General features: G+C 39.3%; 1 protein-coding gene across 1 annotated transcript in view; it reads left to right on the top strand.

Moving 5' to 3' along the window:
• rngtt (RNA guanylyltransferase and 5'-phosphatase) overlaps window positions 1–16,269 on the top strand; it is a 123,802-nt gene that overhangs the window by 71,867 nt on the left and 35,666 nt on the right. Inside the window, exon 12 of the mRNA XM_034699747.1 lies at window positions 9,513–9,581. Within this exon, the coding sequence (XP_034555638.1) occupies window positions 9,513–9,581 (69 nt within the window). The remainder of the gene's footprint in view (window positions 1–9,512; window positions 9,582–16,269) is intronic.

The following is a 16,269-nucleotide window of genomic DNA, read 5'->3' as shown; positions in this document are numbered from 1 at the left end:
TCAACCCTCTATATTTTCTACTTAAATTGAAAATAAAAAATTCAATTTCAGTTCAGTGTGGCACAACCCTTACGTCATCTACGTCTTTGAGGAAGAGTAATCGAGCACAGATCATAGTTTTCAGTCAAGTGACCGGCGCAGCAGACTGGAGGGCAAAAAAGACCGTACTAACATGACGGCTTTCATTCATTCAGACGTGTAAATCCGTCTCTTAAGAGGGGAGTCAAATTTAAAGATTATGAGTGTTCGGACTACAAGGAAAAGTTGTTGTATTTTCGACCTATGGAGTAAAACTGTCTAAAGGACTGAGTATTGAGCTAAAGAATAAGTTAATTAAGAGGAAGAAAAGTGTTTATAATCAGGAGGGCTTTGCTTTGATAGTATGTATAAATAAGAAGATAAGTTATTAAGATTTGTTTTGAGAGAATGCATTCATGTAATGCCTGAAAAAAAGTGAGCAAAGGGTTAGGTTTAGATATGTTTCAACTTCTTCCTACTCCTTTTTTGCACATGTAAATGAAAATGTTTCAGCGCTTGCTGATGGAATTGATTGATTTGGTTTGGTTTTTTTTGTTATTTCTTCTTTATTACTTGTAAGTTTTTCCTATTTTATTTTTACATGTTTGAAATAAAGACATCAAATCAAAAAATCAAAAATCATTGAACCCCTTAGCTAACAAGTCAAACTTACTACCATGACAATAATTGAAAAGGGAAGTATTGGCCAGGAGTCTTATACTGCTAAATCATAGCAATACAGGAAGCTTAGTTTGAATGTTGGCTGTCACTTTAAGAGGCTGGGTTGTTTTTGATGTCTGTAGGCGATTGGTCCCGAGGGTTGTAAACTGAATGACTGTGAGCAAAGTCTGAGTCAGTGGTGTATCTAAATTATTCACTTATTTGGGTACTTTTTTTAATTCATCATAATTTTCTCTTGAATAGAAAGCACTCATGTGTCTGTCATTAATCAAAAGCAGCAGAAGGCTATAAAAATATCAGATTTGTTTTACTATTCAGTTGTTTTTTTTATCGTTCCTTGAGGGAAATCTTAACGACAACTGGAATGGATGACAAGTGATTTTTTTACAGCTGGTGTCTTCAGACAAATTAGCCATTCCTAAGAGAGACAGTCTACATAGAAGTGGAGGTAAATAACATACTCAAAGTCATCACATTGCTGTCTGGCTAACACCGGGGTAGATATCATTCATCATTGTGCCGTACTGTGAAATAGACCCAAACATGAATCACTGGAGAGGAAAATGGTCTGAATTCCATCACTCTGACAGTCACTCTCTCCAGGGGAACGACATCTCTGGCATGTTAGCAGTTGATTCATCTCCCCGAGCATTTCCTTTGTCCCGTCCCTGCCCTGAAGTCTGCATTGAAAGCTTGATCTCTTAATGGGGTCTGTAATGTTCACCCCCGCCCACACAACCCCTACTGTACCAGGCACAACTCTGCGTTTCCATTCTGAAAGAGGTTTACCATGAAAGCAGGGTCTCTGCCCCCTCTCCGCATCATCGCTCCAAGGAACTTCCTCACCGTAGGAGGATGTGTGAGTGAGTGCTCGTCCCTCCATCCAAGGTTCAGTGTGCTCGGTGAAGGTGGTGGGTGGGTGTGCTAAGATGGCAAGAGAACTGAAATGGAACTCCCAGATCTTACCGCCTACATGCCCTTCCCTCATAAAGGCACCCATTTCTTTTTAGTCTGGCTATCTGCCTTCTCCATGTCAGCACGATTGTCAAGCTTTCTGTGATCTGCTGTGACTCATTCATGGTTCTGGAGAGCACTGATGTTGCTCTACTTTCTTTGCAGATCCAGCCGAGACCCAAAAGATTTTCGTGCTTTAGATATATTAACACAGCGCTCCTCTTACAGCCGATGACTGCATCCACTTTTCTGAATTTTTCTTTTCGGAGATCAAGATGTTTGGCATCAAAGTAGTTTGTGGAATTAGGAGCTCATCCAGTAACATGGGGTATTTTTCTCTTTTAAAGCTGAAGCGCTGTGGTCTGTAAGGCTTTTTTTTTTTTTTACCAAATCCATTATCCCTTCTGGTTGTTGAAAAGAAGGAGACCAGAGTGTCTGAGTTTAGTTAAAGATGCACAAAATCCACTCATAGTCACATCTGGCATCCTTCCACCCACCTGTTGTTCTGTAAGCTGTCAATTAATGCAAAGAAAAAGTTTAGTTCAAATGCAAAGAGATATTACAACAGAATAAAGTACACAAACATTAAATAAGCGAACCTATTAGTCCCTCAAGCTTCCACTTCATTAAACTGAGAACAAATATAGAAACACAAAACTTTGGGTTTGTGTGCTTCTTTGAGGCTGTAAAGTTCTTTAAAATGACAGTTTTCAAAAAGCCAGTTTAGTTCAGTGGTTGAATTGGGTGCCCCATGTTCAAAGGCTTTAGTCCCATGCTTAATTCTGACCAAGAGCCAACGCATGTCATTACCCCCTCTCTCTTTCCCCTGTTTCATACTTTATACACTGTCCTCTAAATAAATGCATGGAAGCCTAGAAATAAACTTAATGAAAACTTGACACATGAAAAAAACATTAATAACGTATTTCAACCATATTGACGTTCCATTGGTTGTTATTCCATTGGCGTGTCATCTCATTTAGTCCTATTTTCCTTTTTTAATGCTTCAGTGACTTATGACTGGAAAATAGCATCGCATGCTCTTTATCTCAACTTGTAACTTCCATTTCACAGCAATCAGGGAACCCAAAGGCAATATTTTACTATGAAATATGCCTTTGGGAGTGAAGGGTTAGTTTTCAAGGCTTCCATTGTAGCAAGTGGTTATGAATTAAGGTCTTCTGACTGAGCCTTTTGTGTATTGCTTATAGACTATATAACTAGGGACTTTACCCCTGAACTACGTGCTTTTTGAGCAGAGGAACCAGGGTCTAAATTTACTTCAGGGGTAGTTAATTTCCCCCCTGAAAAGCCCCTGTTTGGGGGGGGTAGTACTTTTCAAAGGTCCTGAGACTTTGGGGGACAGGGCCTTAGGGCAGGGCCTGCAATGCTGAACGTGTCTGATTGGTAGACTACCTGCAGTTTTTTTATTCCACCCGCTGTCCACAATAACATCACACACACATTTGTGATTCACTTGATTTCTCTTTCTTTAATTAGTTTTTATTTATTCTATTTTTTTTATGTGTGTTTACTTAAAAAAAAAGAAGAAGCTTGATTAAACAGCTTGTAACAGTAGTCTTCTCTCAGCCCATAGCAAACGCGTCTCTCCAGGTGTTACGGTTTTAAAAGGGACCCTGTAAACTGGAGACCTTCAGCTGAACGTAACGGTGTTTGTGTAGTTTACACAGTTGTTGCAAACTAGTATAGTTTGTGTTAAGATTTCAAAATATCCTCATCAGATAAGTATTTAATGATCATCTAAAGACATTTGTGAGGGATGCCTCCGGCTGAAAGTTGGCAGTTAACAGGCTCACTGTTTAAACCGTAACACCAGTCAATCTCTGCCAACAATTTTAGATGACTATTGTCATTTGTAATGGAGCAAATGTCCCCCTTGAAATTACATTGTAAAGCTAACTTACAAAACAGTTCGTCATGTTGTTCGCAGCATGTAACATAAAACATATTGCTGGCAATGCAAAACCAAATTATAAGGAACATAGGCCAATGTTTTTCCACTCACTTTGGCCAATATTGGAACTAATGCACAGATTTTAACATCTAATTGCAGTGGCCACCAACTGTCTCTTGAACTTTATTCAAACATGAACAAAACACAACATTTTCAGGGTGAGTTGCATGAGTGAACACAAAGAGGTTAAAATGTTCAACCCTTTTTTTACCCAGAATATTTCCTTCCAGCTCCCTAGTAAAATGTCTGTGTGGTCAGGTGAGCTGGTGTAAAGACACGGTAGGATATATTTGGGAGAATTTACAGTGAGAAGTGGGTCTTGTGATGACGTGTTTATTTAACTGGTGCAAGCCCAGACAATCATTTTCAAGAAGAGAACAGCAAAGGTGTCTGCACATCTGGCATTGAAGTTTAAATAATAAAACTGTCACCACAGGTTGTACATTTTATATAGTGGCTTGTGCAGCTGGCTTTTGTTGTCATGTCCTGCCTCCCAAATCACAAATCTCAGTGCTTTCAGTCTGCTTTCAGTTTGGCCAACTGACAATGCCACAATCCATCACTGATACCTGGCACTCACTGACCCTGGAGTCCTCTACCATTGTAACACTGTGACTGTTTTTTGTAACATGAAACCTCCACAAAGCATCTTTAACTTTACTAAACCCAAAAAGATTGCAACTCCATGTGCTGCTGTGGATGCCGTTTTGTCTTAGCCTGAAGTGAGATTAATTTATTCTGCAAAGCCGATAAAAGAAACTCTGAAGGGAAAGATTGCATTGAGTTGCAAAACCCTGTGGAGCAGAAGGTAGGCAGACATGACGTCAGAGACTCATCTATTTGTGGATTCCACCTGATAATTCATAAGCTTATCTGTTGACATCAGCAATCTTTTGATCCATGGACCTCATTCTTTCTTTTTTCGTTTCACAACATAGATAAAAGTCTTACCTTCCAGCATTTATACTATCTAATGTATCGTACAGCAGATTCTGCTCGCTTCAAATAGATTTTTTTTAGACTAAATGTCATCTGAGATTGGTGTCCACCACTAAGCAGCTGTGAAACCTTTGGACAAACCGCAGAGGCTTCTTTCACAGGAGACCCTCCATTTGCCTGCAGACCTGCTGTGTATGAAACGCTTTTCCAGCCGTGCATCGAGTACAAATGTTGTTATGTTGTATTCCACGCTTTCTTGTGTTTGTGATTGAGTTTGTAATTTGATTTGTCTCCAGGCAGCACCAGGAGAAATGACTAAAGCTCTCTGTCTCCATACCTACCAAACGCTCAGCTATCTCCTACACAACAGGCTCACACTGTGTCCGTGCCTAGTGATTGAACTATCTCAGCTGGACAATCAGTGGGAAGATGCAGGCATTTGTTAATTAAAATTTAATAGTTTCATTACAATTCTCTCCATCATTGAGACAGGAGACGACTCGCAATATGTTGTAAAAGGCCACTTATATTGTTGTCCCACCTTTCACTACCTTCCTGTCTGGATAAAATGCATTACTTTTTGCTTCAGTCCACCCTGATGGCTAGGATATGATACCTGATATCCTCTACAGCAGTGCACTAATGCATCCCCTCTCTATTTTATTGACCAACGCCATTTCCTGTCTGCATAAATATATTTTACCCTTTGCATGAACATTCAAAAGAGCAAAGATCTCTTGTCAAGTTTCAAAGGACTGCAAAGACGACCTCCTGTCTGACATAGCAGCACAAGATAATGACGACGCTCCTGTGACTGCCGGTGACTCACACTCATTTTCTGCAAATGATTCCACACTATGACAGAGATATCTTTTTTGGATTATAAAATGTCATCCTATTCTGCTTTAGGATGCTTATAAAATGAATCTTTAACCCATATTGATTCATTTTGGAAGCTTTTTAACAGCTTAACACTCTGCATGTAATTAAACCAAAACAATGAGCTGCAAGACTCTAAAATGTGCATAAATCTCCAATCCATTTATTTCATAAAACACAGGTTATTGCATCTTTAATCATTGGTGTAATCCATAGTTTTGACATTCTTGCATTGACAGCATTAGTCCCTACTTTGCAACACATCATCCACTGTGATGCTGCAGTTTCTCCTCCTGTAACCCCATTAAAAGCTCACAGTTTCTTCTCTGCCTTGTTATGTGAAATCATATATTAGATCTGGCATTTGATATTACATTACAGTCGAATATATTCCAGGGCATAAGATATGTTTTTATATTGATTTCCTACCTTTCACACAGCTGCAGCAGAAGCAGCAGCAGCAGCAGAAGGTTTGTCTTCATGCCAGAGCAGTTTAGAAATAGACTCAGTTCAGTTTGGTTATCCATCACAAAGAACACAACCTCACGTTGAACTTTAGACAAACTTTTATTTTTCTAAAAGAGACATGCCTGAATAACCATACATTTGAAGTTTCATCTCTCATATCTCGTGTTCACTCTGAAAGCATTGATTTGAAGGTCTTGCATTCAGTGGCTTGTGTTTTCAAATATCACTGAAGATGGAGTACTCGGCTAACCTCAGCTGCCGTAGAAGGCAGTGGTCTCTGAGGTCGGATTTATATTTGACTGGACAGAAGTCTTTTAATGGTACAATATTTCCTCTTTGATCTGACATTTATGTGAGCCTACAAATCTGTAGCACTTGATTTCACGAAAGTAACATTAAAGGGTTTTAAATAAACCACATTTGTACACTCCTTTTGCCATTAAAAAAAAGTCAATACTAAGCACCACAGAACATGGAGTACCTGTAGGAACAGATGGTGAACATAATGAAGAATGCACTCTGCAAAGTAAAATGTTAAAACCAGACAAAACAACCAAAAAAAGATTACAACCCACAACCTCACCCAAATATAAAAGGATGATTTCCTTCAAATATTTTCCTCTTAGGGTTACAACTACAAACTTTAAGGCATATGAATAACTGACACTTGTATTAGAAATTCCTGTGTTGAAGCCTCAAATGTGCTATCGGTAGCTAACTGGGACCCTCATTTATCAGCCCTAACAAACAACGTGTTTCACCTACCATATATTCTTTGTTGCTTCTTTAAAACCAGACTCTTCAAGGTAAGGATGTAGTCTCGGTGTAGTCACCCACTGGTTTCTGAAGAGGGGTTTCGAAGCCAATCAAAGGCAGGCGCCATATTGAAAATGCTGTCTCAACCTAACCTAGAAACAAACAGAGGTGGAGTTGAGGAGGAACTCCTTGCAAAGAGCTACATCCTGCCCACCTGTCATCCAACTCAGCCATCCTTCTAATTTGCAAACTGCGTCAACATGTTCACTTCTGCTGTAAAAATGGGCGTTTGAAAATGGCTGCTAATGGGGATACCTTGTCTTTTAGCCCCCACCTGGTCTTTTAGCCCCCAGAACTACTTTCCCTGGAACTAAAAGGTTCCTGTGCTCCCCATTGTTGTCTGGGTTTCAACCGCGGGCTGAAGTCCTGGGTAGATTGTGCAAATCAGGCCTGTGACGTATGGAAAAAAAATGATATTAGATAATATTTTGAAATCTTAATAAAAAACTAAACTAGTATGCATTTCCAGGAAGTCCCTGTGTTTCAACAACTATGTAAAATCCACAAACACTATTACATTCAGCCGAAAGTCCCAGGACCCTTGGAAAGTACTATCCCCAAAGCAGGGGCTTTTCAGGGGTGAGATTATCTACCCCTGAACTAAATTTAGACCCTGGTTCCTCCAGCCGAAACGCACGTAGTTCAGGGGTAAAGTCCCTAGTTCCGGGGTAAAGTTCATGCGGTCGAAAAACGCCTAAGTTCTCTACATGATCATGATCGCTACAAACATGGTCTGAAAAAAGCTAATTCTTGATATTTTTTGATTAAAGCCAGTGTCTAAAAGTGAAGTAGTACAGGCTTTAAAGTGTGAACCCACTGACTGTATATAAAACATGGACAGCGTGCCTCTATCCCTTGCTGTGAGAAGTAAAGCCAAAATACCACCTCAGTGGGCTCTCAAATATTGCACTGGTGGATCCAATGCATGCACAGAAGCCTGGTGGAGGGAGGGTATACAGTCACACTAGTTCTGCTAACCATACTGCTAACATTTAAGTTACCAATAAAACATAGAAGATCCCTGAGGTCAGTACAGTCCACAGCAGAGCAGATTCTTGTGCTAATCTGAAGCAGACACTCGTGGTTATTTAAATGTTGGCTGCAATTTCTTTTGCTGTTCCTCAATTATTCTGCTAATCAAGAAAAGAACACTTCCAGAGCCTCATTTGTCCCCCCCCCCCCCCCCCCCCCCCGAGCTGTCAATCATAACATCACATCCCCTATTTTTTATATCAAATAACTAATCAACACTGAACCGCTCTGAAAAATGAACACTTACTGCTAAGACAGAAAGCATGTTTGAGATACATTTGACGTGTATTTTATGTATGTAATTTGACCCATGTTCCATCTGTTATAATGGAGGAGGCTGGCTTTATGACCTAAACTGAAGTCAGTCACAAGAGGGAGGTTGTAAAGTTTCGGCTTCACTTGGTTTGCTGTTGTGCCATCCATCTTTTTGTACACATTACTGTTTCAGAGGGCATTTCCCTAGCTTTTATTCTTCCCTAGCCTTCCCTCCTGCTTTTTACTTGTTTTATTTAACCACAGTGTCTTTTACAAGTGTATGCATTTTACCGTCTGTTTTTAACCCTGTTTTTATTCTTACTGCCTTTTTAATATGTCCTGTAGCACTTTGAGATGATAAATACAATAAATCATTATTATTATTATTATTATTATTATTATTTTTTTTTTTTTTATTTTTTTTTTTATTATTATTATTATAACTCTCTGTGGTTGAACCTCACACTTTTCATACTCCATGCAGCATTACACCCTCCATAAGATCCCTCTACGCCCCCGAAGCTTGAAAACTATAGTTTCAAACATAGAGCATGATTGTACTGAGCTGAAAATATGAATCTAATTAGTTCAAGATAATTTAGGTATCCTTCATTTTAAAATCTTTAATCCACTCTTTTTAATTTTTAATTTAATTTAATTTTTTAATGGCATCCTGTGAGGTTTAGTTCTTGTTGAAGTTAAACAAAATGATTCTTTCTGAAATTAAATTTTTCAGGGTTGACTGAATTTGGTAGGTGCCGCTGAACAACCTTTCTCGCTTGAAGACAGCTTGGTGAAAAAAAACTCCTTGGTTATTATTTTTTAAAGCTGTTTTCTGTACACGTCTTCTACTGAATGGTAACCTTTCAGTTTCTGTTGTTTAAAAGCAGAACCCATTGTAGTGGAGGGGAGGTGGGGTTAATTAAAAGTGGTGTGAAAATAAAACACTCTATAATTGTCTGCTGCTCCACGCAAACAGTACATACACCCTTTTCAGCGCCTCTGATTTCTTTGCTGCGGTCGCTGCGGCTGACGTGCTTGGCGATGTGGAAAATGTGCTTCTTACTGTACAGTAGCTCTGCCGCGTCCCCTGTGCCTCAGCTCGTCTGATTTGATCCCTCAGGTTCTTCTTCTTGCTGCTCGGTGTTAATAGAAGAGATGAAATGCACTCTCTCCCTTCATCATGAACTTAATGATTTGTTCCTATTCTTGTCTCAACCCGGGCTGTCAAAATTGCAGATATTGATCTTCACACAGTTTCAGGGCTAGACTGATGAAGAAATGTTGACTTTGCTCTAATATCAGCAGGATTTGTAGTATATAAGCCCTCTTGTTATGTGTTGGTTACTTTGGGAGTTAATATTGGCAGCCTCTTGAGCTCCAGCGGACTCTATAAATCAATGTTGTTTCATTTGTTCTCTGCTGATTTAGCCGGTCATTGTGTTATAAATCAGCTTTGCTTGGCTGAAATTGTTTCCTTTTTTTTATGTTTCAGCTACTCGAAGGCAGCTTCACGTCCCAGGTCAGCCATGAAGTTGACGGACTTATCTTCCAGCCGTGTGGGGTGAGTCTCCATCTCTGTGTTACAATCTGTCATCTTTCAAAGCTGTAGGCTGACCGTCAGTGACATCTCCTTTATCAAACATGCTCTGACATAAAAATCAGACCGGCTTGTCACTCCGGCCCGCCGTTTGTCACTTTTAGTTTAAGAGTCTTGCCCTCTGTTGTTGTCAAGAAAGCCACACACTTCTGTAGGATTTTCACGTAAACAAAAGCCTCTGAAGACTCTGCACAAACAGAAACAGCCTTGGTAAGAATAGTGATGTTCTCAGCATTAGAAGAGCAGAAAATCACTTTTATCTGTGACAGTAATGCTATTCCAGCTCTCTCCTCCTGTGATGGACTCAAGGACCCAGATACCACTGAGGGTTACATGAAATATATGGCACATCACATTAAGGCGAAAGGAAAGGTGAGGAGGCAAGCTGCAGATAGATGGTGTGCACATGGACTCTAATGCTGCAGAAGAAGAATGGAGGCTTTTTCCACGGTGCTTTTAGCTTTGGTAATTTCTCTTTGTTTAAAGGGCCTGTGTCTCGGTTACATCTTAAGTTGAACAAACTTCAAGTACTGCCTTTTTTATTGTTTGCTTGTTTTGTGTCTGGAAAATCTCAGGTAAAAGTGTTGGCTCATGGTTTAAATAGAACTGCAAAAACATCATCCAGAGAAGAGTCTATTTAACCACATACAATTACAGTCATGCATTCTAAATTAGACACATCCCAAAATGAAGCATTACTGCATTCAGAAAACCTCTATTTGTTTTCCCCACGGCCTCTGATTTTGACCATTAGCCCACCTACGAGCTGTTATGTTATTTTATTCAACAGCAGCCGCAGCTTGTTTGTAACCACTCGATTTGCATAACAAAGCTGCGGAAAGCACAATGGATTATGGGTGTTAACATTTTGTGTATGTACACCTGCCTCTCTTCTGTTTTGACCCCGGACATGTTGACCGTCTCTTCAGTCAAGAGTTAAATAATCAATAATGCAAACAGGGGTTTACCGCTGCATAATCAGGTGTTTAATCAGGTACCTGACTCCTGCTTTGACTCATTCTGACTACATTTAATCCATAGTTAGAGATTTTCTGCCTCTTCAGAGGTGTGGAGTGATTTGATGAGTTAATTGTGTTTCTTATTGTTTTCCCAGTTTGTTCCCATATATCACCAGTGATCACAAATATTATTGAAACACTATATGATGAAGTTAATTACCATGGTGTAGAGCAGGGGTTCGCAAACTTTTCAGCCCGTGACCCCCAAAATATAGGTGCCAAAGACTCGCGACCCCCACTGTCCCTCGAAGTGATTTAATGTGGCTTCATTTAGCTGGTCTGCAGAAAAGTAGCCTATCTATATGACTGGCTGTGTTTCCTGTGCAGTTATGAATTCACCTGCTGCTGATGATGATGCTTTTGATAATTAACTGTTCACTAACCCTAAACTTAGGAGTCATCTGGCAAAAAAGAAAGGCAGAAAACTCATTACATTTTCTATTTTCAAGGTTTTATTTCAAATTAAGTTATTATTTTTGTAGTTATTTTTACTACTATGGGTAAAATGTACTATTTTTAGATAACTTACAAAAATATAATCTTTTTTATAATTTTTATAATTTTTATTACTTTAATTGTTATTTTAATCATTATTATTTTAATCATTGTTTTGACATGTATTTATCTTAGTTATAAAAAATAATAATTTATTTATCCACTAATGTCTTGTGTTCATCTGATCTTGTTTACTCTACCTTATTTTTTAACTTTTCTGTGTCTTAACTGTGTTGATTTTCTTTTATTTTTAAGTATTTTATTTATAATCATTTTATAATTTTACCATTGCAGTTGATTTCTCTCTCTGTTATTTTGTGAAGAACTTTGGGCTGCATGTTTTTCTGTATGAAAGGTGCTAAATAAATAAAGTTGAGTTGAGTTGAGTTGGAAGACATCTCACGACCCCCCATTTGGGTCCCAACCCACACTTTGGGAACCCCTGGTCTAGAGGATGTGGATGGTATGTACCTGGGGCAGCTGGGGCTCAGTGATAGAGCCTCTCAATCAGTAGAGTCAGCTCTCAACCAGAAGGTTGGCTGTTTGACCTCGGCTCTCACGGTCACATGTCAAAGTGTCCCTGGGCAAGACACTGAACCCCAAGACTGCTCCAGTTGGCAAAGTCAGCAGTTTGAGAATGTGTGGGATAGGTTAATACTGATGGACACTTAAGTGTAGCATCCTCTGCCTTTAAGTTGTCAGAAAAACAAGAAAATGTGTATGTAAGCACAGTCCATTTACCATTTACCTTTCAGAACACATATTTAATGTAGGGCTGTCACACACTTAGCGTGATTAATTGCTGAATTTCAACAGTTAATTTAATTTTCAACAGCATATTTAAAACTCCATTTCAATCAATCAAAGCTATGTAATGAAGCTTCCACAGTGTTAACTAGCCTGCAGTCAGCTGTCACGCATTCAGCATGTGCTGTAGTTAACCTCTTCACTGTAGTTTCATCCACAGCTCTGTGGACAGTGCTCTGCCAGCATTTGTGTTGCTGACGCTTGCAGACATCATTCTGATTAGCTGCACCTCTATGCTTAACTCAAAGTACTTCTGTGACAGTTAGATTAAGTTTGACACAAAGTGCAAATTACTCTCAATGTGTCAACTGAGCTGCCTGGGGGTTTATTAAGATGAAATGTACCACACAAAAGCACAGTGGTGTTGTTACGTTTCATCTGGACAGCAGCAGGAATGGTGCAGTGGCTCAATTACGGTGTGCCGAAAGGGAAAAAAATTTAATACAATTGAATGGATCACAATCACATTCCAGCTGACTTGAAAGCACTAATTTAATTCATTTCACCTTTGTTATGTAGATATATATTAGATTCACAGTTGTTTAGGTAGCTCTACCTGCTTAATTATAACATGAAACCAAAGCGATGAGGCCATTTTTGCTTAGCCCTGATCAATAAACATGTATGGGGTTCATAAAGAGAGTACATGGAACTCTGAGAACTTATGAAACTTAGAATTTATGTCAATGCAAATTCCTTTTAATGCCATAACTTTTTTTTGCGATGAATCAGGAGTTAACTATGGACCATTATGCAATTAATTGTGATTAAAACATAAATTGTTTGACAGTCCTACACAAAAAAAATTGCCAAAAACAATTTGCATTATATATTTATGCTGGATTTGGATTGTGTTTAAACCATAGACCTTATAAAAAAATGGACGTAGTATCCGTGACGTCACCCATCTGTTCCTGAGCGCTGCTTTGAAGCCAATCGAAGGTGGCAGCCATTTTTGAAATGCGGAACTAAACCAGGCATAGTGTGACATAAGGAGGCAGAGCTTGAGCCTCCTAGCCAACAGCTATGTGTTCCCGTCCAGGAGTCAAGTCAGTCATGTCCTTATTTGGGCAAAAACTCGTAATCTTAATATCTTCTGAACCATGGCGTTAGAAAAAAAATCACCTCCCGTACAGTGTGTGCCGATAGAGAAATTAGCTACGTAGGGTCAAGCCATTTTTTGTACCAGGCTGTAAAAATGTTTATTTCTGCTCGGCTGTTTTGAATTGGCGTGTATGTGGTTTCCGGTGTTTCTGCAGCCAGCCTCAAGCGGATCCTTAATGAACTAAAGTTTATAACACTTCCGCTGAACTCATATTTTTATACCGGAGGTTGCCGCTTGGTTTAAACTTGAAAATATGAGATGGATTGTATGCGTAGCCACAAGGTGTCACTTTAGTGTGCTGTTTTCATAAAGCAAAAGAAAACGTATTAACATTATTATTTGGAAAATAAGTGAAACAGTCCGTTTCTGTCTTATTTTTGCAGTTTTCTGTTTCATTCAGCCTCTGTGCTTCATGGAGTAATTATCAAACATGTTATGATGTTAAAGCCGCCAAGTAGACACAGTTCTCAGCAGAAGATTAAATGAATGTCTGATGAAGCAGGTTTGTTATCTGCATATTCAAGGCTTGATAATTGATGTCCCTTTTCTGATCAAAATTATAACTACACTTACTCTGGCAGGTTCTTGCATCATCAATCTCCCCCGTTTCATTGATTCAGGTCTTGCACTTGATGTGTGATATACAGACCTGCAGGAGAGCAGTTTGTATTGGAGAGGAGAAATAAATCATTCTTCATTATTGGTTTATTTTGACCTTCATATGATGCAAAAGCTTTCAGCGTGTTTGAAGAGAATGTGTTGTTATCCAAATCAAACAGTCCTGACCAGAAAGCTTTGGGTTGCTGCTTTTGTTCAGCCAGTTATTGATTTAGGGTCATTTTTTCCTCTGTAGCGTCAGTGAATTTGATGGATCATGAGCAATTGGGTCACAGAAAGGTGTAGAAATCATCATGGCTCCTGGATTTGAGAGTGTAGTTGGGATTTTATCGAACCATGTGAGGCACCAACAACATCCGAATCCAAGTCACGGATTAGGAATACACTGTTGAACAAGGTTTTTGATTTGTTTGGACAGGTGCTCTTTCCAGTTTCAAAATGATTGCTGTTCTAAAAAGCAAGGATGGATTAAGCCAGGTTGTTCCTGAAGCTCTGTCAATAAGAGGTTTGATTGCATGTGCAGGTTGTTGTTTGGAAAAGTCAGTGTTTTTTGGCAGGTGTCTGATTATAATTCTCAGTCCTCTCACATAGCTGCAAGGCTGTGTATGATGCATTTTCATTAAAAAAATTAGCACCAATGGAAGACGTTTTAATGCGTCCAATCAAAAATTCCCCTGCATTATCAGATTACAGTTTATTAACATGTTTCTCAGCAGTTTCCTGCGTCTGACAGTAGGAAATCTCTCCAAACTCTTGAAGGTCAGCAGCTGGTTCTGGTCTGCACAGGCGCCCAGACAAATGGGACAGCTCAGAAAAGCTGGCAGGTACCAGTGTGGCTGAATGATGATGCAGAGAGCCGGCCATCTGATATGAAGTTACAAAAAATTATATTATGCAACAGTGTCTGGCTTTACTTCTCTGTTGCAGCATCTGAATGGAACACACGGAGTGCATATGAAAAAGGACAAAAAGTCTCAACAATCACAGAAGCATGCAACAAAAACTGGTTTAGTTTGTAACATATGAGCTATTACTAAAACCAAGTTGGATTTATTTATGTGCATCTAATATATGTAGATAAGCAGCCAGGTAGATGAATTCAGACGGCAAAATCAGCCATAAGCCACAGGCCTTGTGATGACTGAGTGACAAAACAACACTGCAATACAGGCAATGAAAGAAGCAATGATGCTGTATGTTAGTGGCCTTTCTGCATAGCTATAAACATCAACATTTTATGAGACCATTGAGTAATGATGGCAAGAGACAGAAGTCTTTTATGAGCTTCTTTTAAAGTGTGTGCTTTTTTTTTAACGAGAGTCCTGTCCCTGTTGCAGTGTTTAGATTTTGTCATTATAAAAACAATAGAAACAGGAGACAGAAATGTCTTCTGCATTCTGCTGCTGTAATGGGAAACCTAACCCTAATGTCAAGGGAGATAATGTGATGTGATGGCCAGCGCTAAGGGCAACTTGTAGAGTAAACAGCAGTGAAATACTGGAGGAGTATTTTCCAAGAGGCTATTAAATATTTACAGAGAGGAATTAAGGACATTGGCTAAAGAAGGATAAGGGCTACTTTTATTGTTCAGCAGAATGTTATAGAAGAGAAAAAATGTCATTTTTGTAATGTATGTATAACTGAAGAAGGCCAATCAGCAGTAATACGCCGTGCACTCAGTTACATGTCTGCATATTTCATGGTTTTTGTTTCATCGTCCTACGTAAAAAGATATTTTTTTATGTTGTGTTCTACTGAGTGAATACACTTGCTTTTTTTGACCTTTAGTGAGTGCCATTTGGATTATTGATTGACACCACAGCTCTTGTTTGAAATCTCTTTTATATGCCATCTCATGTAAATAAGCCATTGTTCATAAAGGATGCTGAGCAGTGGGAGCCATCATTTTGGGCTGTGGAGGAGCTCTTAATGCCACCTCCCGGAGAGAAGACAAGACTTTCTTAAGTTTCTTCTCTTCTGGGGCCAGTCTAGAGTTCCTTTGTTTTTCTCCCTCTGGTAAAATACAGATAATTACACCCTGGTTAAACAGTGTGCAGTTAATGCATGGTGAGGTGTCGATTCCCAGTTGTTGTGAAAAGGCAATCTGTTTGCTTTTCATGGATCTATGAAAGGCTACACGCTTTGTTAGAGGACATATGAGAAAAACTCAAATCAGAAAGCACCTAATATTACCCCAAATCCTCAAATATAAATCAGGGATTGTATTTGCTTTTACTGCAGAAGGTACCGGGTCCAGTATGAAGCGGGCTTGTATTAGAGGCAGGCTTTTAAATCAAACTTTCTCTGTGTAAGAATTATAAGTGTTCATGTTTTAGTACATGAGGGTCTGATTGGTGCTGGTGGCGAGGCATAGACCGCTAGAGGCATAGTTCTCGTCGCCGAGGTTGCTGGTTCGGCTCCCGGCCGGTTGACCATTTACTGCATGTCTTCCCCCTCTCTCTACTCCCCACATTTGCTGTCTCCCTAGCTGTCCTGTCAATAAAGGCAAAAAAGCCCAAAAATATAACAAAAAAATAAATAAAAAATTAGGGTCTGATTTACAAAAGTATTGCCAAGCTTTTGTGCCCTCTAAACCCGTGCAATCGAG

Source organism: Notolabrus celidotus, chromosome 13 (genome assembly GCF_009762535.1).
Source record: "Notolabrus celidotus isolate fNotCel1 chromosome 13, fNotCel1.pri, whole genome shotgun sequence".
Lineage (NCBI taxonomy): Eukaryota > Metazoa > Chordata > Actinopteri > Labriformes > Labridae > Notolabrus > Notolabrus celidotus.
This window is presented reverse-complemented; position numbering and strand designations above follow the sequence as displayed.